The 23,038-nt window shown below is 46.1% G+C and overlaps 1 protein-coding gene across 1 annotated transcript; it reads left to right on the forward strand.

Annotated features, from left to right (window-relative positions):
- The first annotated feature begins 430 nt into the window (after positions 1-430).
- On the forward strand, positions 431-22,838 carry MEX3A (mex-3 RNA binding family member A). Its single transcript, XM_060269474.1, has 2 exons — positions 431-1,128; positions 20,446-22,838. The coding sequence occupies exons 1-2, from the start codon at positions 543-545 to the stop codon at positions 21,549-21,551; spliced, it is 1,692 nt and encodes a 563-aa protein (XP_060125457.1). The 5' UTR covers positions 431-542; the 3' UTR covers positions 21,552-22,838.
- Positions 22,839-23,038: the final 200 nt, after the last annotated feature.

The raw sequence follows: 23,038 nt of genomic DNA on the forward strand, positions 1-23,038 counted from the left end.
CCCCCCCTCCCCGGACTAGCTCTCTCTTTCTTTCTCTCCATCTCCACACCCACTTCGGCGGCCAGGCGGGGTCTGCGCGACAGCACAGCAAGAGCATTTTAAAAAGAAAAAGGGGAAAGAGAGGGGGATCTTTGTGCGCCCAAGAGCCACACTGGGCAGAAGGGATCAGGTTACAGCAAAGGAACCGAGAGAGAGAGAATCTGCAAGAAAGAAAAAGAGAGGGGTCGGGGTGAAGGGGAGGGGTGAGGGAGAAAGGGGGCTTGGCCAGCAGGGAAAAGAGGGGTGGTGGGCGGGGGTCTCTCCCTCTTTCTTTTGCCTCCCCCCTACCTCTTTGTGCCTCTCCCCCCTCCTCTCTAGCAGGCTCTTTGTTTCCCCCTCCTCCTCTCCTACCCACCCGCCCCCTCCCCATCCAAGCGGCAGCAGCAGCAGCAGCAGCAGCAGCAGCAAAGGCAGCAGCAGCAGCAAGCCCCATCCTCATCATCACCATCCCGCCGCCGCCGCCGCGCCCCCCCACCCCCCTCTCTCCCCAGCCTTTGTTAGCCATGCCTAGCCTGGTAGTGTCAGGGATAATGGAAAGGAACGGGGGCTTCGGGGATCTGGGCTGCTTCCCAGGGAGCAGCAAGGACAGGGCGCTGCTGGAGGATGACCGGGCGCTGCAACTGGCCCTGGACCAGCTCTGCCTACTGGGCTTGGGGGAGCCTTCGGCCGCCGCCGCGCCCTCCGCCTCGGCCCTGGGGGTCGGTGGCGGAGCGGTGGAGGACGGCATCAGCAACAACCAGCCGGCGCAGCCCCCGGCGCCGCCCCAGCCGCAGCAGCAGCCCCAGCCGCCTCAAGCGCCCCTGCCACAGCCGCCGCCGCCTCCTCCTCCTCCTCCGCCAGCTTCAGCAGCGCAGCAGCAGCAGCCCCCGTCGCAGGCGGCTCCCAAAGGCTCCTCGGTGGCGGCGGTGACCGTGATCCCACCTCCTCCGCCGCCGCCACCCGCTCCGCCGACCGGTGCCGCCGCCGAGGCCGGCAAGCTCTGCGTCCTGTACAAAGAAGCCGAGCTGCGCCTCAAGAGCAGCTCCAACACCACCGAGTGCGTCCCGGTGCCCAGCTCCGAGCACGTGGCCGAGATCGTGGGAAGGCAAGGTGAGCGCTCCGCGCGCGAGAGAGGCTCGCCGGACGGGACTGCAGTAGGGAGGGGGGCCGCGCTCCTCCGCGTTGCCCATTGTCTGCGCCGCGGCGGTGCAACCCCAGCCCGCCCGCGAGCAGCGCCCCCCACACCGCTCCCCGGGTGGCTAGCTGGCTGGGCAGGCGTTGCGCCGGACGGGGGTCCTTCTTTCTTCTTGCTCACCCCCTCCGCTCTTCTTCCTCCCAGTTCTCACTTTCTCTCTCTCCCCACCGGTTCCCCCTCTTTATCTTTCTTCCTCGTTCCTTCTTTCCTTCCATCTTTCTTTCTTCTTTCTTCCTCCCGCCCCTCCTTTGTCCCGAGTCCTACCGTTCTCCCCCTCCACTGATGTTCGCCTCCTCGCCCGCCCTCCCTCCTTCCTTTCTTTGTGCCTACAGTAAGTCTTTTCCTCCTGCTGCTGCTACCGTCGCTGCACTTGTTTTTCTGGCCTCTTCGCTCCCCCCCCCCGCCACGTCTTTCCCAGTTTTGTCTGAGAACCTTCATCCCAGCACCCCACTTCTGTCCTGTCTCCCACACCCCACCTCACGTCTTTCCTGCGCTGGTGATGTTGCCCTTCTCGCCCCTCTTTCGTTTTCTGCTCCTTTCTTTTATCCGGCCTTTCCAGCTCTCTCCCTGCTGCACCCCCTTCTTCCCCGTCGCTCCTGTTTCTTTCAGACTTTCCTTTGCCCCTCTTCTTTTCCTCCACCCGCCATCTCTCTCTCTCTCTCTCTCTTATCCCCCCTCCCCTTCTCAAAAAAGTTCAACTTGCCCTTTCCTCTAGCCTCGCAAAAAACCACTACTCTTGTTCCCACTGAAACACTTAATGTTGACCTGCCTTAGAAGAGGGGGGCATCAGTGGATGCAAAGTTAAATAGTGTTTCACACACCACACCCCCACGCCCACTTCGTAGCTCCCTTTGCTTTGTATAAATCATTTCCAGGGCCACTTGCTAGATTTTCTCACCTCACACTTAAGATGAATAATGGCCACTGCAGGGGGTGGAAATGGGGGTGGGGTCCTTCTCCATCAGGCATGGGGGGAAGGCAATGGATGTATTTTGAGAAAGGGTCACAAATCCATACATTTTACTAGCCACACAGTGCACTGTAGAAATAAAAAGGACTGGGAATTCTATCGCTCTAAGCTAGATAATAAATAAAATGCATTAAATTTATAGGAGGGGAAAATGGCAGAAAGTTCTCTCTCTCTGCTTTCTGTCTTGTCTTGTGTCTCGCTCTGTTTTTCAAAAATGGAAATGCAAAATCTGAAGTGCCCCCAAGACACTCTGAAAACACGCCTGTTACTTTTAATTGCATCCTGATCTATATTGTATCTCTCTGGTCTTACAAATATTACAGTCTCCCGTCTTGAAGATTTGGTGCACTTGCCAATTTTCAATGGGCTGGTGCTAGGGACTCGGTGGGGAAGGCTGAGAAAATCCCCCCTTTTGTTGAGTGCATTTCTGGAAGCAAAAGGGGGTGTGGTTCTCTTCTGGACTGTAATAGTGGCTGGTGCGCAGGGCTGTGTGTGTGTGCAGAAAGGTTGCGAATGCTTGGAGCCTATAAAGGATTGAAAAACAGATTAATGAAAGTTGAACTTGTTATGTGGCCTGTATTTGTTTGTGTACGTGCTTGTGTAGAGATGACAGTTTTTGTTTTAGAAGCCCTCCTTTTGTCTTCATTTATGCACACTTTTCTTTCCTGTGGCTTTTTTTAGTGGTGCTCTCGCTGCATGATAGACAACAGCTGAGAGCCCTAAAAAGCAAAACAAAATTACATCCCATGTGTGTGTGTTATGTCCTATCCATACCCCTGGAGGAAGATGGCCAATAAATTGTCTACCGCCCCCCTCATCTTTGTCAACACACCAGTGCCAGAGTCTGCTAAAGTTGCCTTGTTCCAAAAGGAGGGGGGGTCTCCACATTGTGTTGTTTTTGCTAATACTCGTGTGTCTTGTCAGCCCTGGAGATGTGGTTGCAACTCCCAGTTGTATGTACCACATGGAAGGGGGGGAAGTTTTATAGGGCCTCTTGGGAGGGAAGAAAGGAAATGGGGTTTCAGTTGCAAATTGTGTGGCAGAGGGGGGCAGGATTATGGGGCAGAGGAGTGAAAGGATGATCCACCGCAAAAAACAGAGCCATGTTATTAGAACAATGGAGCTGGCAATGGCAGGTCTTCCTACAAACAAAACCAACGGTTAGAGACTTTGGGGCTCAGCAGCTGGGCCCCTGCAGCATAGAGATGAGCCTTCACCCCCATATCCAGGGGAGCAACACCTTTCTGAGACTGTATCAGCACTGACCTGGTTGTAAAGCCACTACCTCCAACCTTCCCCAGGGGATAAACCAAACCAAACCTTTCCTCCATTCCCAAAGTCAGTTAGAGTTCATTCAAAACCTCTGCAAAGAAAAATGGGGGGGGGGGAGAGAGCAAGGTCGCATGGAGCAACACATGAAAGGGTGGGTGGGTGTGCACCCACCGAAGGTGCCCACCTCTTCCTCATCTTGTTCATTGTCCATATTGACACACTACCACAAGTCCTGTTTTGCCCAGGTGCTCAACACTGGTGGCGCAGGCGAAGAACTGGTGTGAGGTGCATTGCAGCGAAAGATGGGCCTCTCTTTGTTTAATTATGCTGGGTTCTTGGAGGGGGTGTGTGGAAAGGTGTGTGTGTGTGTGTGTGTGTTGTTTTTAAAATAAAATTGCCTTTTAAGCCAAATCCAAAATGGAAGGGTTGCATAGCTGCAAAATAAGATGCTGCTGTTGTGTTCTCTGGGATAACCCTGCTGACCCACACTCACAGGCGAAGGGGGTGTGTGCATGGCATACAGCAGTGCGCTTAGAGAAGGGCTGGTGGAAACTAATGGCTTTTTCTCAAGAGGAGAGGTGGGCTTCCTCCCACAGTTTTAGAACCCTAATAAGGCAGCTCCTCAGTTCACGTGCACCAGCACTGCTCAAAATCTTTTTGTTTCTTTTATTTCCCATGGAGTGGGACTGCTTTTGCACTGCCCCAAACCTGAAACTCAAAAGCAGATAAACTAACAAGGCCTGGGATGGGAAAGGCTAGGTTCCTGAAGGCTGGCTCTGAAAAGGGCACCACCACATCCCCTTCACCTCAACAAAGAGAGGGTTCTCAGCCCCATTGTTCTTCATGGGGCCTGCTATTGGGTATCTTTGGAAAATCTAACCAATCCATTTTGCCAAAGGCAGACACCATGGCTTCCAGCCTTTTCTAAGCACACTGCTCTACACGGTGCCAATAACACACACACACCCTCCGCCTATTGAGTGTGGGTCAACAGAGTTACCCCAGAGAGCACAATAGCAGCATCTTGTTTTGCTACCATGAAACCCTTCCATTTTAGATTTTGCCACAGGACAGAGGATTACTAGAATATCTACTGGCTTGGAGTCTGTGAGTGAGTGAGTGAGTGAGTGAGTGAGTGAGTGAATAATGAAAATTTGGAAGTGGTTGAGAAAACTAAATTTAGGCATGACTAGTTGAATGAAGCAGAAGATGGGGGCTATTTAAAAAACCTGCAGGGGGATAAAAATGCAAATATTCAGCTTGCTCAAAATGAATGTTTGGCCTTCATTAATCTTCTCCCAGGTTAAATACAATCATGGTTTTCCTCTGCTTAAGTAGCTTTCTTCATCAATCAAAGCACAGATTGTTAAAATATCCAGTGTTGGGATGGCTTACCATACATGTTAAAGGGGGCCATTCAGTGACATTGCTAAATAGCATTTTTAATTAGCAGCATAAATACCCACCGATTTGCTTCCCTGTTGCCCTTGAAAGTACATTGACAATGGGGTTGATTTCCATTCCCACATCCTGGACTTCAGGAATAAAGAGTCCAGGAGTCCTCCATCCCTAAATGTAAAAATGAAAATCAGATGTAGCTATTTTTGATGAGCAAAAACTGTGCCCCTCCCCATCTAGGTTTTGGGGAGAGGTACCCAAGCATGGATCTGTTTTGTGCAAAAGACACCATGAGAGGCAAAGTTCTGCTTGGAGCATATGCATGCTCCTTGGAAACTGTGTTTTTAAAAGAGCTGCTTGCATGCTCTCGACTTAATCATGGAGCAAAACAATGCGGCCCTTCAAGTTACAGGATTTATAAAGGATGCAAGATAAGTTCATATTCTGAGTGCAGGCATCTGCCAAGGGCACTTTATTTAATTATTAATTCTTTAATTATCCATCCTGATCTCCACCCTGCTCCAGCTCAGCAGCTCCTGGGCAGGGAAATAGTACATAAGGAAAAACAAGGTGTTAAAGATATACAAATGCACAAAAAGCAAATGTTTGTGGAAACAGGTTCAGTTTACCAAATACCTAGTTATCCACCAATGAGGAGTTTCAAGCCTTTGGGGGGAAATAAATTTTATAGACATTTTATAGAAAAACAGTTCCATTCCTGTGAGGCAACCCTCCACATAGCCTTTCTGCATGGACTTGGTGCATAGACAGTGGGCGCTCTGGGTTGGTCTTAAAACTGGTGATGCAACATGAGACTGAATGTGTTATCTTAAGGGCTGAGCTAAACGCTAGGAGAATCATGCAGTACAACCCTCTGTCCCTTCAGAATGAAGGTTGTGTGAATCTTGAGCATGATAACATGTAAAACCTTCCTGTGGAAATCTAGTATGTAAAGGAGAAGGATTCTGTCCTTGGCCTCTTGCTGGCATGCTACTTTTTTTACAGACAGGAAAGCTATGGGTTGTAGTCAACTAATTCCTACTCAGAAGACCTACTAAAATTAATGATCCTAAGTTAGTCATGCCTAGTAACATAAACATGGCTACTCTAAGTAGAACTAGCGTTGAATACAACTCTTTGCCTTTACATTGCATCCATTTAGTGAGCATTTCGAAGCAGTATCTGATCACATAGATCATCTTGGATATCCAGGTGCGTCAAGAACAGCCAAAGAAGGACCTCACTATTTTTTAAATAGGGACTGCTGGAGCCATCATGAGATGCATGACTTTGAGTGCAGGAGGCCTTTGTTCAGCCCAATGGATTAATGATGTGGTGATAGTGTCATGTAATACAGTATATAGATAGAACGTTTCGGTCAAAGTGGTGGAGTTATGTGGAAAGCTGTAACTTCATTGACTTTTAGCAGAAACCATACTATTGGTGAAATTACCCTCCTTGGCATTGTGGATGAAGGTGGTAGCACTATACCCCCAACCACTGCAAGTAGAAACCCTGATTTCTCTGCACAGCGTGATGGGTGGAGCATGTCAGGTTGTGAATGATGCTTCAGCCAGCTAAAGTCACCATAGTTTGGTCTTAGTTTTTTTCCACACTCACTTTTGCACATACCTGCACCAGTGATTTATATACCATGACCTACGTTTAACAGGAGCCACCTCTTCTGCAGTTGTGTAGTATGGCAAATAAATTGCTAAGTTTAACTGTGATTGTTCTCCTCTAGCACAGAACCAGAGAACTTCCCAGGAGAATCCTGGAGCTTACTCCTGTGCAACACAAAGCAGATTGAACTGCACAAATAGCAGGGTGCGGGACTTTAAAAAAAAATGTTTCTAGACCTCACGATTGCAACAAAATAGTGCTTTCTTCTTTAACAATAATACTTAGGATTCATAAAGTGTTTCAGGTGGTTATCTTTACAGCAACCATCACAACTAGAGTGGGACTCCCCTTAGTGCTATTTGAGGGAGAGGGAGTTACACCAAGACTATGCTGGCATGAACTGGTGGAAGTTGCAGTCCAAAAACACTTGGAGGGCACTAGGTTGGTGAAATCTAGTACAGAGAGGTGGAAAGGAAAAAAAGTCACCAGTTCTAGACAAACTTCTGGTTTGTCTGTGCTGGAGGAAGGTGCCTGGAGAGGTTTTAGAAAGTTGTTGTTTAGAGGCTTGCAAAATTGGAGTAATTTTGTACCTGGCTTAATTAGACCTGGCTTTTTTTTTCTTCTAGTGCCAAGACTCAGCTCTAGAATGCATGTGGTAAAAATGGATGAAAGTGCTGCTGAGAAGGCGCAGGGAGCATTTCCTTCACTTATGTAAAATGCATTTCCTTTGACAGTGAATAGTTACAGTGTCCTTGCACGTTAGGGAATGGTGAGGGGTGTGTTGTTGTTGTTTAGTTGTTTAGTCATATCCGACTCTTCGTGACCCCATGGACCAGAGCACGCCAGGCACTCCTGTCTTCCACTGCCTCCCGCAGTTTGGTCAGACTAATGTTCGTAGCTTCAAGAACACTGTCCAACCATCTCATTCTCTGTCGTCCCCTTATCCTTGTGCCCTCCATCTTTCCCAACATCAGGGTCTTTCCCAGGGAGTCTTCTCTTCTCATGAGGTGGCCAAAGTATTGGAGCCTCAGCTTCAGGATCTGTCCTTCCAGTGAGCACTCTGGGCTGATTTCCTTCAGAATGGATAGGTTTGATCTTCTTGCAGTCCATGGGACTCTCAAGAGTCTCCTCCAGCACCATAATTCAAAAGCATCAATTCTTCGGCGATCAGCCTTCTTTATGGTCCAGCTCTCACTTCCATACATTACTACTGGGAAAACCATAGCTTTAAGTATATGGACCTTTGTTGGTGAGGGGTGTTGTTGTTGTTGTTTAGTCGTTTAGTCGTGTCCGACTCTTCGTGACCCCATGGACCATAGCACGCCAGGCACTCCTGTCTTCCACTGCCTCCCACAGTTTGGTCAAACTCATGTTTGTAGCTTCAAGAACACTGTCCAGCCATCTCGTCCTCTGTCGTCCCCTTCTCCTTGTGCCCTTCATCTTTCCCAACATCAGGGTCTTTTCCAGGGAGTCTTCTCTTCTCATGAGGTGGCCAAAGTATTGGAGCCTCAGCTTCAGGATCTGTCCTTCCAGTGAGCACTCTGGGCTGATTTCCTTCAGAATGGATAGGTTTGATCTTCTCTGGATTCCAAATCGGCAAGTGGTGTTTCCAGCGAATTTGAATCCTGAGACCTATTTTTCTATTTTAAGTGGTATTCATGAGAAAAATATAGGTAAATCTTATTTCAGGTTTCTATAGGTGTAAGGTAGAAGTGAGGAATCTCCGGCCTGGAGGACAAACGTGGCCCCTAAGCCTCTATTTCTGGCTCCTGGGACTTTTTCCACAGGAGCCAAACTCTCACTGGCTCTGTTTTGTACCCTAGGTGTTTTTGCCTTGATGGAATGTGTCCTTGAACTCTAATAATGTCTCCTCCTTGCTTTGATGAAAGATAGCAAGGGGTGTGTGAGCGTGTGAAGAAAATACCCTAATGTACAAAAGTAACATTTGCATTTGTTCCTCACCCCTAGTATATCAGATCCCATGTGCCACAGGAAGGAAAAGATAACAGCACAGCAAGCACTATTGCCTGTTTCACGTATTATTATTATTATTATTATTATTATTATCATCATCATTTATTAGGTATACATGCCAAATTTTATCACATGTATTTCAACAAATGTAACTTTTTTGATGATAGTAAGCCCCAGAAAGCTGATTTTTACCAGAGCCTCTGAGTCACACCTGAAAGCCAGTTGCACATTCTCCACATCTTGAGGCGAATTCTGGAGGGTTGTTCATATTGTAACATAGCAATTCCCAACTTGCCATTGAAAGTACCGTATATTCATCAGAAAGCTGCCAGTACTAGCTCCTGAATGAGACGGTTCACACAAGATAACAGAATCAAGTGAGGAATTGCATGTGTAATGCAGAACCTCCATTTCACCTCACACTATCTTTAAACAAGACTTTTCAGTTTATACATTTCAGCTACCAAACTTCAAGTGTTCACTAATGAAGTGTATTTAATGTACGTGTATGTGTGAAGCAAAGACACTTAGGTTTGCAAACCTGGGTTTGTCACATGGATAATTCACATTTGTTAAATGTATGTGGTTGGGGGGGGGTTGTTGTTGTTTTTAAAAATACACTTTTAAAACAGGCCACCAACACTTATGGGTCCGGAGACACACCGGGAAATCTAAGAAACTCATGGGCACCACAAAATATTCCTTTAATGGAAGAAAAACTGGTGATACTCAGAACACCTACAGCAAAGCGAAACATCTACACACACTGCAAAATAAGTAGAATTAGCAAAAGAAGAAGAAGCAGGCAATACACCACCCAGCAATCAATTCCTCTTCACAGGAAACTCCAGGAGTTGTAGCTCTGTGAGGGGAATTTGTGGCCTCCTAAAAACTCTCAGCACCCTTAACAGGTTACAGCTCCCAGGATTCTCCTGGTTTATAGTGATATCATAGCACTTTAAATGTATGGTGTGGATTCGTCCTTAGTCCGCCTGAGAGAAGCCTGATGCTTTGTATTTTATACCATTCATTTGTTTTAGTATTTTAAAACTGTGAACTGACTTGGCAGCCAGGCGGCATATCAAAACAAAGGAAGAAAAGAGCATAGGGTTGTCAAGTGCGAATCAATTCTGAGAGGAGGCCCTGACAGAGAATTCTAAGGGTGGACTAGCTTCAGCAGGGTGGGGCTGTTATTTCCTTCACCTTGGTACTTTATTTGGTTTTCTCAGACCACTATTTATACATGTCTCTGGCCTTTTCTGAGCCCTTTCCTCAGCCCCCATTTATTCAGCCCTCTCCCAATTCTCTATAGAAGTTGTGTCTTGAGAGGGTTTGAGAACATAAGAGTCCTGGGACCCTCTTATATTTTCATTTTTACCTCATGTTTACCTCATGTGTAGGCACCAAACATCAGAGGCTGGATCACAATTCCCTTCCAGAAGGTTCTGAAGGGCCAAACCAGTCCTTCAAAATTGCCCACAGAACATGGTAGCTGGGTTTTAATGGCTTTCTTGCATGCCTGTATAAGAGAGCCTGAGTGAAACCAGCTTTCCCTGAGGGCTTGGCCCTTTTCATACATTTTTTGTTCACTAATGAGCACATGGGGTGTGTGTGTGTGTGTTTGTATCAAATTCATAGCCTGCCCTTCCAAAGGGAGCCCAGGGCATTTCACATAAATAAAATTACATAAGAACAATTAAAAGCAGCACACACCACAGGCAAAAGTAAAAACGTCATAAAATTATCAGCCAAAAGTCTGGACATATAAGAAAGTCTTTAGACGTTTCTTGAATTCAAGTAAAGAGGGAGACTTCCTGATTTCCCTTGGGAGGGAATTGTGAGGGTGCCACCATTAAGAATGTCCTGTCTCTGGTACACCCCGCAAGCTCCCTGTGTTCTGAGGTAATCTTTTCAGGAACCTATGCATGTGCACCCAAACACATATAGGCTCCTCTCTGGAAAATGGAGAGTCACAGATCACGTTTAGGATGCTGTACAGTGGAACCTCGAGTTGCAGACGTAATCCGTCCCAGAGGCACATCCACAACTCTGAGCGTTCGCATCCAGAAGTGCCCCGTCTGTGCATGCCGCGACGCGATTTAGCACTTCTGTGCATGCGTGAGCAGCAAAACCCGGAAGTAGCTGTTCCGGTACTTCTGGGTTGCTGCAGGACGCAACTTGGAAGCAGACGCAACATGAGGTATGACTGTATATGTTTGAGTGCAAGAGCATAGGTCCCATGCAAGTGATACACTTCCACCATATGAAAACAGCTCTTGTCTTCCTCCAGATGGGTTATGAAAGAGGTGTCAGACATAATAAAGCTTTATTGGGATGTTTTAGGGTCCACCCCAACTGCTATTCAAATGACTGAACTATCTTTGGGGCTCAGAAACTGATGCAAAAAGCATCTCATCACCCTCCCTTTCTTGCCATGAACTCTAAAGCAGCATTTTCATACCATGACCCATCTTCAATTCTAGCCTGCAACTTGGGATCCGTTTTTCTTTTTACTATACTAATTTCATTTTAATGTTGTATTTTCCTGCTTCTCTTTCTCCTCACCGTTTTTCGGGCCCTCCCCATGTCTTTCTGCTTTACCTTCTTATGCCCCACCCTCTTTTTTCTTAGCTAATAAAAAGGGTATTGTGCTGAGAAGATGCAAACCTCCAGCCTAAAAAAAAGCAAACAAACCCTGGAGAGCACAGTTCTATAAATTGATAGTTTGGGCTAGCCCCAAGCTTTTTGTAGGGGGCCCAACAGGATGCCATTATTGGTCGTGGGACCGCCTTGTCAGCAAACTTGCCCCAAGAGCCACCATGCACATGAACCAGCAGCAATGAGGAAGAAAAGCAGAAGTCACTACTTAGTCAATGCTTGCCTGCTCTCCTTCCGGGTGGTGGCCCCCCATGTTCGGTTTCTTCCTTTTTTCATGGTGGCCAAAATTGAGCCTGGTAGGCCCAGCCCTCACTATGTCCCTTCGAGGGGTAGAGCAGGCATCCCCAAACTTCGGCCCTCCAAATGTTTTGGACTACAATTCCCATCATCCCTGACCACTGGTCATGTTAGCTAGGGATCATGGGAGTTGTAGGCCAAAACATCTGGAGGGCCGCAGTTTGGGGATGCCTGGGCTAGAGCAAGGGGGTGAGGGCAACTGCAGTGTCTCTTCAGCACTGTGACCACTCATTCACTTGAGGTGGGCCTGGTAGTCTTGGGCTCTGCCAGAGGTCACCAGCTCCTGATGCTGGCTGAGGCAGTCGACTTCAAAATTTTGTGCCTCTTTCAACTCCTTTTATTGCAGCAACCTTTTATTTAATTTATCCATCTATCGAAAACACAAATAAAAAATATCCGAAGCAGTGCACAAAAGCAACCAACAACCATCCTAAAACAGCAAAAGACACGTAATGCCCAAGTGAATGAATTCAAAACAATATGCACTACTGTAGATGGTGGTATGTGCCAAATCAGTATTAATGGTCAAGCAATATCTGAGTGGACAATATTTATTTATTTATTTTGACACAGGCTAAAACCAGGGCCAGCTCTATTATAAGGCAGAGTGAGGCCGCTACCTTAGGTGGCAGAAGCTGCTGAGTAGCAGCAGCTCACAATTGCTTTTCTTGAATTCCCCTTTGTTGCCACACGGCCTGTTCTAGCATAGCTGCCAAGTTTTCCCTTTTCTCACGAGGAAGCCTATTCAGCATAAGGGAATTTCCCTTTAAAAAAGGGATAACTTGGCAGCTATGGTTCTAGGCCCCTTAATCTGACCAGCTAACGGTTCCTGTCACCAGTGCTGAAGTCAGATTTCAGTGTTAGTCCAGTGGCTTTTCTATACATTGAATTGTGAAGGGGCACCATCTTGTTATTTGCCTCAGGCATCAAAATTTCATGGGTCAACCATACCAAAAACATACAGTAGTATGGTCATACTCCGAAACTATCTTCACAGCTCAATGCCTGTAGTATTAAGTGGGATTTACTCCCAGGTAAATGTAACCATAAGTTGTCTTCCCTCTGTGCTTAGCTTTTTTCTGTATGTTTTGTTTCCTTGTCTTCTTTTTCCTTTGCATTTTGTCTTCTTTTAAAAAACTCAAAACACCTTTTTACCAAAATAAGTGCAAAGAAAATGGTGACAGTGTCATGGTGTGACAGTGACCCACCTGAAGCCAGGATGTGACCCACTTGAGGGTTCCTCTGACCCACCAGATGAAGATTGATGCTATAAATTATTAAGAACAGGTGACATGCAATAATTGTTCAGTGTGTGTGTGTGTGTGTGTGCGCGCGCACGCCATTCTTGAAATCAGAGGAGGACCCAGGCACTACAGAGCAGGGTCCAAGATCATTGGAAGAAGTGTAATACGTTGCAAATGCACTCTTTTGCAAGATAGAAATGAAAACAAAAGCTATATACTGTATTCAGTTTACTACTTTTTAAAAAGTATATTTTGGGGGTGGGGAAAAGGAGCCTCGCCTCTTTCTTTTCTGTCAGCTGGGCTACAGTATCTAGTCACCTGGCAACCCTAAACAGTGGGATTATTAATTTGGTGTCAAATTCTGGTGGAATTGACTTATTTGTGCACACTTGGGGGGGGGTTAAAGGCCTGGCCTCCAGGTATCTGCTCAAGTGAATGAATAAACATTTGAAATCAACAGTCCTGGGTTAAAGCATGAAACTACAAAGCAGTGTTTTGAAAGCCCTGCTATCATACTGGTATACACACCAGAGATCTGCTGCAGCTCAGTGGCAGACCTGGTTTTTGTTTTGTTTTTCCTGCTTAACATACAAATTAGTCAATGTTTTACAAACAATGGATCTTGTGGTAGTCACTGAGATTATTCCACTAGGAGAGGGTTCTTTTTAAATTATGGCTTCATTTCCAGAAGAGATTAAGGCCATTGCTCTGGATAGTGTGTGTGTATTCTATGCCATAGTAACTGCAGGTCTGTACCAAGAGAAGCTGCATTCTGCATCCTGGCAATGCAAATTTGAGTGACAAACTTGCTTCATTTTACAAGTTTTACACAATTTATTTCACCATGTTACTGTTGGGCATTCTGCTGCCTCTTGTCATGGGAAGGAGCTATGGAGGACTCTGAAGTCTCCCAACCTCTGAAAACTTTAACCAGCAATTTGCCAGCCATCTGAGTTTCACTACCGTATGAAGCAAATACTCATAACCCTAACAGCCAGAAACTTTCTTCAAAAGAGAGAGAGCGAAAGCGCTCAGATTCTTAGGAATGCTAATTTGCACCTAATACTGTATGCTGCGCTTTTGCAGAATGACAGTGCACAAGCAGCCCCAATACCTCCATCAGGTAATCAGGTCCAGAACTCCCACTGAGACCGGTGAAATGACGGATGCCCCACTGAGGCAGGCCCAACTCATTCAATTTTTTTCCATTGCAATACAGTAGATCTAGAGCCAAAATAGATTGCCAACCTGAGTGCCTCTTAGTAATGTGAACAAAACCACGCAGCAAGTGCAAATGGGTAGGCCAGAGTGGGGAGTGTGCGCTGAGGAGGAAGAAAAGTCCCTGAATGAGCATGTAAAATTTCTAGTAAATTCAAGCATACCTTGGTTCTGCAGATCAGCCTGGCTTAGAATCTAGGGCAGTAGGAAATTGTCTCCTGAAGCTCAGCTTAATTCAATTTCCTTCTCCCCCTCAAACAACCCAACGCCTTTACCTCAGGACCCCTCCCCCTATACTTTGCACCTGCCTAAGCTTCCTTTCCTGTTGTCACCCCCTCCCCTTCCTGTTCGGGCATGGAAAACATGTGTCCAAGATGACCATCCCGACAGTGACACACCCACTTTCTACTGTACTGCGATACGCGCCTGGCTGCTGCTGGCAGTGCCATTTTTTCATGCAACAACAGTTTACACTGGCAATGCAGTGAGGCAGAGCTATCCCAATGGTTGGCTGGTGATCTGTAGCACATGCTTTAATAATCATCATCATCATCTCCAGGTTTTGTTTAGCTTAACCCCTCCCCCCCAAAAAAACCTGTTTTTAACTGTACAGCAGATAGATAGATATATATCACCTTTATTTATTTTTTACAAAGCCCGTAGGAGCATAATTGCCTAGATATCTGTTTATTTCATAAAGGAATCATTCTAATTATTATTCAGCCTGTGCTGCAAGCCAGGGTTAAGATTTTCAAGATGCCCGCCTCTGTCTGGGTAAGTAAAGGGATTTTGATTCTACGTCGTAGAATGGATGCACACCTGAGACATATTATGAACACTGAAAAAGTGTGACTATGACAAGCAGGTGTTAGAAAACATGATGGTAATATCGGGGTGCTGCACCCTCCCTAGGATCGCCTCAGGCTCCCTATCTATCTAGCTTTGTTGCAGTGTCAAGCAGCCCACAGTATAAATCAAGACATAAATTCCCTCACTCGCCAAAGAAAAATTGGAAGTCCAAACAGCATTGGCTAAATTATAAGTACCGGTATTTGCAAGTAACTGCTTTGAAACTACGAAAGATTAGATCCTTAAAAGAGCAATCTTTGGCCTTTCCAGACTGGAGACAAGCCTGTAACTTACCATGTAGGATCGCACTGCTGATTTTCACCTTCCTGTTTATTTATGTGAACAGAAGAAGCTACCTAATGCAGAACCAGGTCACTAGCCCAGTGCTGCCTCCCCTAACTGGCAGTGGCTGTCCCAAGGTCGCAGGAAAAGGCATTTCCTTTTTTAGCCACCTAAGGTTTGTTACGAGATGTCAAGGAGTTAAGTTGGGGTCTTCTGCATGCAATGCTGGTGCTTTACCCTTGAACTGGGCCCCTGTCAAGCTGGTATTGTCCCCTCTGTTTGTCTCCTGTTTGATTTCATCCTTCTCTCTGTCTTTGTACAGTATCTCAAACTAACTCTCTCTCTCTCCCCACCCCCTTGCACCTCCAAATTTACAAGGAGCAAGAGGCTGGGATCTGGCGCAGGGCCTTTCCCATTATAGCATCCATTCTTTGGAATTCACTGCCTGGGAAAATCCACCAAGCTATTTCCTTTGTTCTTCCACCAGCCTTCATACACACAAAACCTTTCCCAGACTATTGTTATTGATGCTGAGTTTGTTATCCTGATTTTGACTGGTGTTTGTGTTTACATTGTGTTTCATAGTGTACTTCTATAGACAACATTGTGCAGGAAAACAGGGAAGTACCTGCATAACTGCAACACCCTTGCTTTCCAAGTACAGGAAGAACCCCCCCCCCGTCATTTCACATTTCCACCTGCTGAACATGATTAAACTGATCTTAAGTCTTTATTTTTAAAGACTTGTAAATGTTCATCTGAATGTATAATCTAACAATTGTTCTGGCTGTAGGTACGAACTAATCGTGACAGATAGCTTGTGTCCATGTGCATGCATTTATTAGTGCATTTAAGTGCACTTGTTGGGATGCAACTGCAGAGAGTCTTGACTTCTAAGAGACCAAACATCCTTAGAAGGCAAGATAGAGACAAGCGTGGAGTTCATGAGATTATTTTAAAAGATATTTCATGCAGCAAAGCAACTTGTGGATCTACAAAGCTTGGGTTACTGCACTACTGTGTCAGGTAGAAGGGTCTCGGCCTTCATTTCCACCTGACATGCTAGGTTTCTATGTGCAGGGAGCATTCAGTTACATGAGCTGCAACCTGAAATTATACAACCTACTTAACTTAGGGCCAAAGTTGACATGATGGCAGCTGTTATGTGTGTCCTGACCTCTAGCACTACCCCAACCACATAGGAGCAGGAATAGGGGTGGGGTCTTGTTCTTAAAATGGGGGCATGGCAAACATGTGAGCCCCCCCCCATCTTATGGTGTGCTTCTCTACAGCCTCTCTCCCAGCTCCAAGTAGAGAGAGTTCGGCATGCCTCACTTCCTTTTGCTTTTAAACTTGCAGACACACTCACTTGATACATAACGGGGTAGTTTAGTGTTTAAATAAATCACACTCTTCCCATTGCATCTATATTTGTCCCAGGAACAAGGCCTAATAATACAGGTCTTCATGGTTATTTGAGATGTCCAGAGAAACAAACAATTCAGATGTGCACACAATTTCTCTCACTTTCATGCTACTAGTGGTGCAGTAATAAAACTGCTAGCTAAGCAGGGTCTGGTATCTTCAAACTAGATGAGGGAACCTGTGCTGAGATTTCTACATTGCAAGGGGTTGGACTAGATGACACTCGGGGTCCCTTCCAATTCTATGATTCTATGAATGTTTTTTTCCCTTTGCTTTTTGGCACGCTGGAACTCAAAAAGCTTTGCTTCATGGATTGGTTTCCTTAATTAACAAGGCCCTTAATTAACGAGTTCTTGTTTAGAAGTGGGGGAAGATCCCACAGCTCCACTTGAGGTTGAGAGAACATCTACTCCACCAACATATATTGGTTTTATACCAATTTGGTTGTCACGTGTCCCTCCCCGCAAGAACACAAAGTATCCTGGGAACTGTAGTTTGGCGAGAGAGTATCAAAGCCCTATCTCAGAACTACAGATGCCCAGAGCATGGAAATGACTATAAAATCCGTTCAAGACTGTACTGCAGATATGTTTTGAGTATGGATATAATGGGTGGGAAAAACTATCCCAACAATTCAGTCCAAATTCACAGCAGAGGAAAACAAGCTCTGAAATGGTTACGTTACAAAAATTCAGTTGAATTAGTAACTCGGGCTACATTGCAGGTGTGCAATTACTTGGAAAGGGATTTCATTTTTTAGGCTTCTTTGGAGTATGGGGGACTTTTAGCACAGCAAACTTGTTATTGCAAGCATTCCTCCATCAAGTCATGTTTGCAGCTCCGCACCCTATTCATTCCACTTTGAGGCAATTTCCTGGGACATGGCAGAAACAACATACATGACAGCATTCACGAGTCCAGCCCTGCCAGGCAAAACCTAGCAAGGAAAGTTAACAATTTCTCTAGACCGCTTCCATGTGCAAAGGGGTTGGCACCAATATTGTCTTCAGCTCACCTACTGCTCAGTAGTTTGCCTGCTTGGGCTGGGAGAATGGGGCAGAATCTGCAGGGATGTGTACTTCTTGCTTCCTTCACGTGTGTGAGGGGGCCTCCCCTCCCTCCAACTCTGTTTCAAGAGGAAGGGTTCCCTCCATCTGTCTGACTCTGCGGCACCCTTTGTCCTGTTTCTGGGCCAGTCACAGCCCCCACCCACCCACCCACGGTTGCCTGCCTGCCTCCTTTTGTCTGTTCCTTGATTCCCCCTCCCCCTTTCCTCCTCTATGCTCTCCTTGTCAGGGTCCCTTTTGCCTTTTGGTCTGCAGTGTGTGTGTCCCCCCTCCTCTTTTTTTTTACCCTGCCTGCATCCCTTTCTCCCCCCTCCCCAGAGAGCCTTGTGCAGCAACATTTGTCCCCAATTACATCTCTGCCTTGGTTTCCTTCCCATCTGCGCCCAGCATGGGTTTCCCCCATCCTTTGTCTCTCGGTCTCCATCACCCCTTTGTTTCACCTTTCCTATTACACGAGGGCTCTTTCATTGCTCTTCCTCCCTCTAGCTCCGCTCAGCCACTACCACCACTACTACCCATTAAATCAGGGAGGGCCTCCATGTCTATCTTAGCTGAACACATCTGGGAAGAAGAATCGGGTAGCGGGGAAACACAGCCGTTGTTTTGTCTCCTAAACAGGCCCTGGACGGCGGCAGATTTTCACAATGCAGATTCCCGGCCCCAATGAAATTGATCCTTTCGGTGCAGTGTGAGTGTAAGAGAGAGAGAGAGAGAGAGAGAGAGAGAGAGAGAGATCAGTCCATTAGGGGCAGCATTCCCCCCTCCCCCCCCCAACTGCACTGCATTTGTTTCCTCCCAAGGCGCAAAGCAGCAGTGAGTGGGGCTCTCTGGCTTCCTGCCAGTGCTTGCCATCTAGACTGGGATTTCTGAAAACATACCTTACCTCAAGTCTTGGGATAAATTATTTATCCCAGTTCCATGAATATAGAGGAGGGAAGAAATAAGTTTTTGTCTCTAGGATATTTCGTCTTGGAACATCCTACTTTTCATTTCTTTGTTTAATGGTGTTATGCCATAAGGGCAGGAATGGGGAACTTTTGGCCCTCTGGGAGTTGCTGGACTACAGCTTCCATCAGCCACTGCCACTGGTCAGGGATTGTGGGAGTTATAGTTTAGCAATGTTCTTGTTCTCCAGCTCCCATAAACCCCCAGCCAACATGGCCAATGATCAGGTAGGATGAGGGTTGAAGTCCAGCAACATCTGGAGAGCCACAGATTCCCCATCCTTGTTCAGTGGAATTCTCTTTTTTTCTGCCATCTTCACTAGCATTCATCAGACCTTTTATAAAACGCAGTTGTGCTTTAAATGGCCTCTTACGTGGGGCAAAGAATTGCATCCAGGTGATCAGGAAGGCAAGTCCATTTGGCTGCATTACAACATGTGCAAGGGCAGAGCGGCTATTGAAAGGTGTGTGTCTGTCCTGTTATACAATGCCTGCCTTTCTAGCCAGCAACTCCTGGAGATGCGTAAGAACAGAGGAAGAGCCTGGCTTCTGAATCAGACCAAATGCCCATATAGTTGCCAGGTGGACTCTCCAAACTTGTGATTCCCAGTTGCTGGTATTCAGAGGTGCACTGGTTCCAATACTGGAGGTGGTACATGGCTAACATGCCTGGTAGCCACTGATCCTCCATGGGTTAGTCAAAAGTAAGGACTTAGGGCATTTACACCCAGTAGTTTATTGTGGAGTCAGTGTTTTTTACAGCATCCACATGACGTCATCCTAATCAAAATCCAATATCTACCCCCTCCCCATTCCAGTTTAAACCAGATTTACTATTGGGGGGGAGGGGAATTATCAGATTTTTCCATAGAAAAAGGATCTCGAGATTTAGTAAGAAAGTAATATGGGGCAGCATTTTGATGATGACATCATATGGATGCTTTTTATTTGTGGGGAACAAATCATGGAATGTTAGCACTGGAAAGGAGAAATGTAACCTAGGAGTCAGCTAGATTGGTAAAGAAAAAGCAATTTACATGTGTTGTATATGCGATATAACATTGTGCCACCAGATGGCGATGTGGACTCCTATTTTTCTCTACTTGTTTTCCCTGTTTAAATTTACAACACATTTATCTGAAACGCTTCTTTTATGTGTCTAGATCCAGCCCTAGAGGGAGGAAATGCTACCTTACCCACAGCGTTCCAAGAGACTGTCTTGCTGGATCAGACCAAAGCGTCAGCTAGTCCGGTTCCCCACAGTGACCCACCCCAGCCACTGATATTTGGGGAGGCAAACTACCTTTGAACATGGAGACTTGATTTTGTTATCATGGCAAATGGTGACTGAAAAATCTCTCTTCCATAACTTTGTCCGATCCCCATAAGGGTTCTTCCCATAGACTGGAATAGATGGATCTTTGGTCTGATCCAGCACAGGCTCTTCTTACATTCCTAAAGCCACATAGAATAGTGGTTATCAGCACACATTTCTCCAACAAATCCCCTTAGTTGTCTGAAGAAATAATCTTCTCTGAAGCTTATTTAAAACGCTTTAAAACTAGTTTCAATCATAAAAATAAGGTGGGTCCTGAAAATATGCACTTCAGGTGTCAAAATCCAGGGTAAAGAGATGTGTCTTCAGTATTCTCTGGAATATTGAAGGTGTCAGACTCACCTCTGTGGGGATGGAGTTCCACAATTTAGGGGCTACCACAGAGTATGTTCTTTCCCATTTTTCCACATGGCGCATCATTTCATGAGCCCGTTAGTTGTCTTTTTGCTAAACTAAAAATCCCAAAACATTGTATGTAACCTTTCCTCCTAGGGGTAGTTGCTCCAGCGCACTGATCATTTTGGTTACTCTTTTCTGTCCCTTCTCTGATTCTTCAGTGTCATTTTTAAGGACTTTGTGGTGGCCAGAACTGTACATTACACGCATCCTCAGTGCCTTTCAGAACTGGGCCTACCACTAACTCTTATATCCTTTGTTTCTTTTCTGTCTTTAAAGGTTGCAAAATCAAAGCTCTGAGGGCAAAGACTAACACCTACATCAAGACTCCAGTACGTGGGGAAGAGCCTGTCTTCATGGTGACTGGGCGGAGGGAGGACGTCGCCATGGCAAGGAGGGAAATTATTTCTGCAGCCGAGCACTTCTCCATGATCCGCGCTTCTCGTAACAAGGCTGGCACCACCTTCGGCAGTGCTCCAACCTTGCCGGGGCAAGTCACCATCCGAGTCCGGGTCCCATATCGCGTGGTAGGCTTAGTGGTGGGGCCTAAAGGAGCTACCATCAAGCGGATCCAGCAGCAGACCAACACCTACATCATCACACCCAGCCGGGACCGGGACCCTGTCTTCGAAATCACGGGAGCCCCAGGCAATGTGGAGCGGGCCCGAGAGGAGATTGAAACTCATATAGCCGTCCGGACAGGCAAGATCCTAGAATACAACAACGAGAATGACTACCTGTCCAGCAGTCCTGACTCGGGCATGGAGAACCGATACTCGGAGGCCTGGCGGGTTCACACTCCAGCCCCTGGATGCAAGCCTCTCTCCACCTTCCGTCAGAACAGCCTTGGGTGCATTGGCGACTGCTCTGTGGACCCTGCCTATGAGACACCCCGGCTGAATGACCAAAACGACTTCAATTACAGTTACCTCTTCCCCAACTATGGTGTCAACAAACAAGATCTGTATTATGGCGTGCCAGAGTCTGGTGCTCCTTTGTGGGCTGGGCAGGAGAACACCAACCCTGTCTCGGTCCTCTTCTCCAAGCAGCAGCGATCTAGCAATACGGGCTCCATCCATCCCAACTCGCACCGTTCCCCATCCTCATCTATACAAGAGCCTACCCTCTCTGGGCTTCCTAGAAGGTCTCAGGGGGAGCCTTTGCAAGGGTTTTCCAAACTGGGTGCTTCTACTGCCACCCGGACGTCCATCTCCAGCAGCCGGGAGTGCATGGTGTGCTTTGAGAGTGAGGTGACGGCAGCTCTGGTCCCCTGTGGCCACAACCTCTTCTGCATGGAGTGTGCCGTGCGGATCTGTGAGCGGACTGACCCAGAATGCCCCGTGTGCCATGCAGCAGCCACTCAGGCCATTAGAATATTTTCTTAAGAGAGAGAGAGAGAGATTGAGAGAGGGGGAAAAGACAACATAAGGGGAACTGGAGTGGGTGACAGGACAGGAGGGAGGGGACAGCAGAGAGCGAGAGAAAAATACAGATATGAAATAATTTGAAGAATGAACGAATTAGGGGGAAAAACAAAATGAAATTAATTTAAAGGAGAAGAAAGAAATTATTTTAGGAGCAATGTAGGGTTATTTTTAAAGAAAATAATAAAGATGATGATAAAATTAAAATGGAGAAGCCAGGAATATTTGGGAAGGTAATCACTACACTATAAAGCCTGTAGTGTCATTTTTAAATCGAGAAACTCTTTAACACACACACAAGTGATTCTCAAGCAACGTGGGAGGTGCGATGTGGTGGCATTTTGGGGCAGGGCCTGTGGTTTCTGCCGGCAACAGAGAGAAGTTATTACTGGACAGGTCAGGGGTCGTCTTCTCATCCCGCAAACCCAGCCTTGGCCTGAACGTGGTCTGAAGTTGCTGGGCCCTTCAACCTGCCTGGTGGATGAAAAGCTCAGAAAGGAAGTCAATCAGGAAGAGAAACAAGAAAGAATAATGAGAGAAACCATCAGCCTCTGGGAACCTGATCAAACGAGGGCACAACTGTATTACCTCAAAACACTTAAAAAGAAAAAGAAGCAGCTAAAGATCTTTATATTCTTTTTCCTCTATTTTTTTCCTAAGAAAAAAAAATTAAAATGACAAATAATATTAGAGCCAGTGAAATGGGGAAATGGGGGTGTTAGAAGAGCCCCGAGATAAAATCCTCCTGGCGACCGTTTTATTTTTCCATTTTGAATCTTCTGAGCCACCACAAAACTCTTTTGAACTTTGTTTTTTCTTTTTCCTATTCGAGCAGGGATTCATCTAATAAGAATCAGGAGTCACTAACAGGGTATTTTCCAAAAACAAACCCCCCATACCACAAATCAACGCTTCCATATTCCCACTCAAGGGGGATTTGGTGAGGGTTGACATCCAGGTTTCTGCATTTCGCTCCCCGCACTTGCCAAGCGATGCAATTTCAAACATTCATGCAAAAAGACAAGCCTTGTTTTTTCCTTCCTTTGTTTCTCTTCATTTCGACAACGACAATTTCGCACCAAAACCTAAGAATGATGATCATGCAATACTGGCAGCGAAGCCCACTTAAAACAAACCCACAACCCGACAGAAAGCAAAAAATATATATATACGAATTAACATGTTTATATATAATTTTGTCGTCTTTTTAAAATGGACCAAAACTTTTGTTACACAAAATCAAATAAAGAGATAAAATAAGAGTATATCCTTATGGACCAAAACCTCTTTTTGCTGTCCTCATCTGGATCTTCCTGAGGTTGCCCTAGTTTTATATATTATATTTTTTTCACAATGAAGCAAACAGACACATGCTCAAAAAAAAAAAAGAAAGAAAAAATAATATTGAATTGCCTTGTTAAACATCCTTAATCATTTCAAGACATTTG

The sequence above is a fragment of the Zootoca vivipara genome, chromosome 17, assembly GCF_963506605.1.
Source record: "Zootoca vivipara chromosome 17, rZooViv1.1, whole genome shotgun sequence".
Lineage (NCBI taxonomy): Eukaryota > Metazoa > Chordata > Lepidosauria > Squamata > Lacertidae > Zootoca > Zootoca vivipara.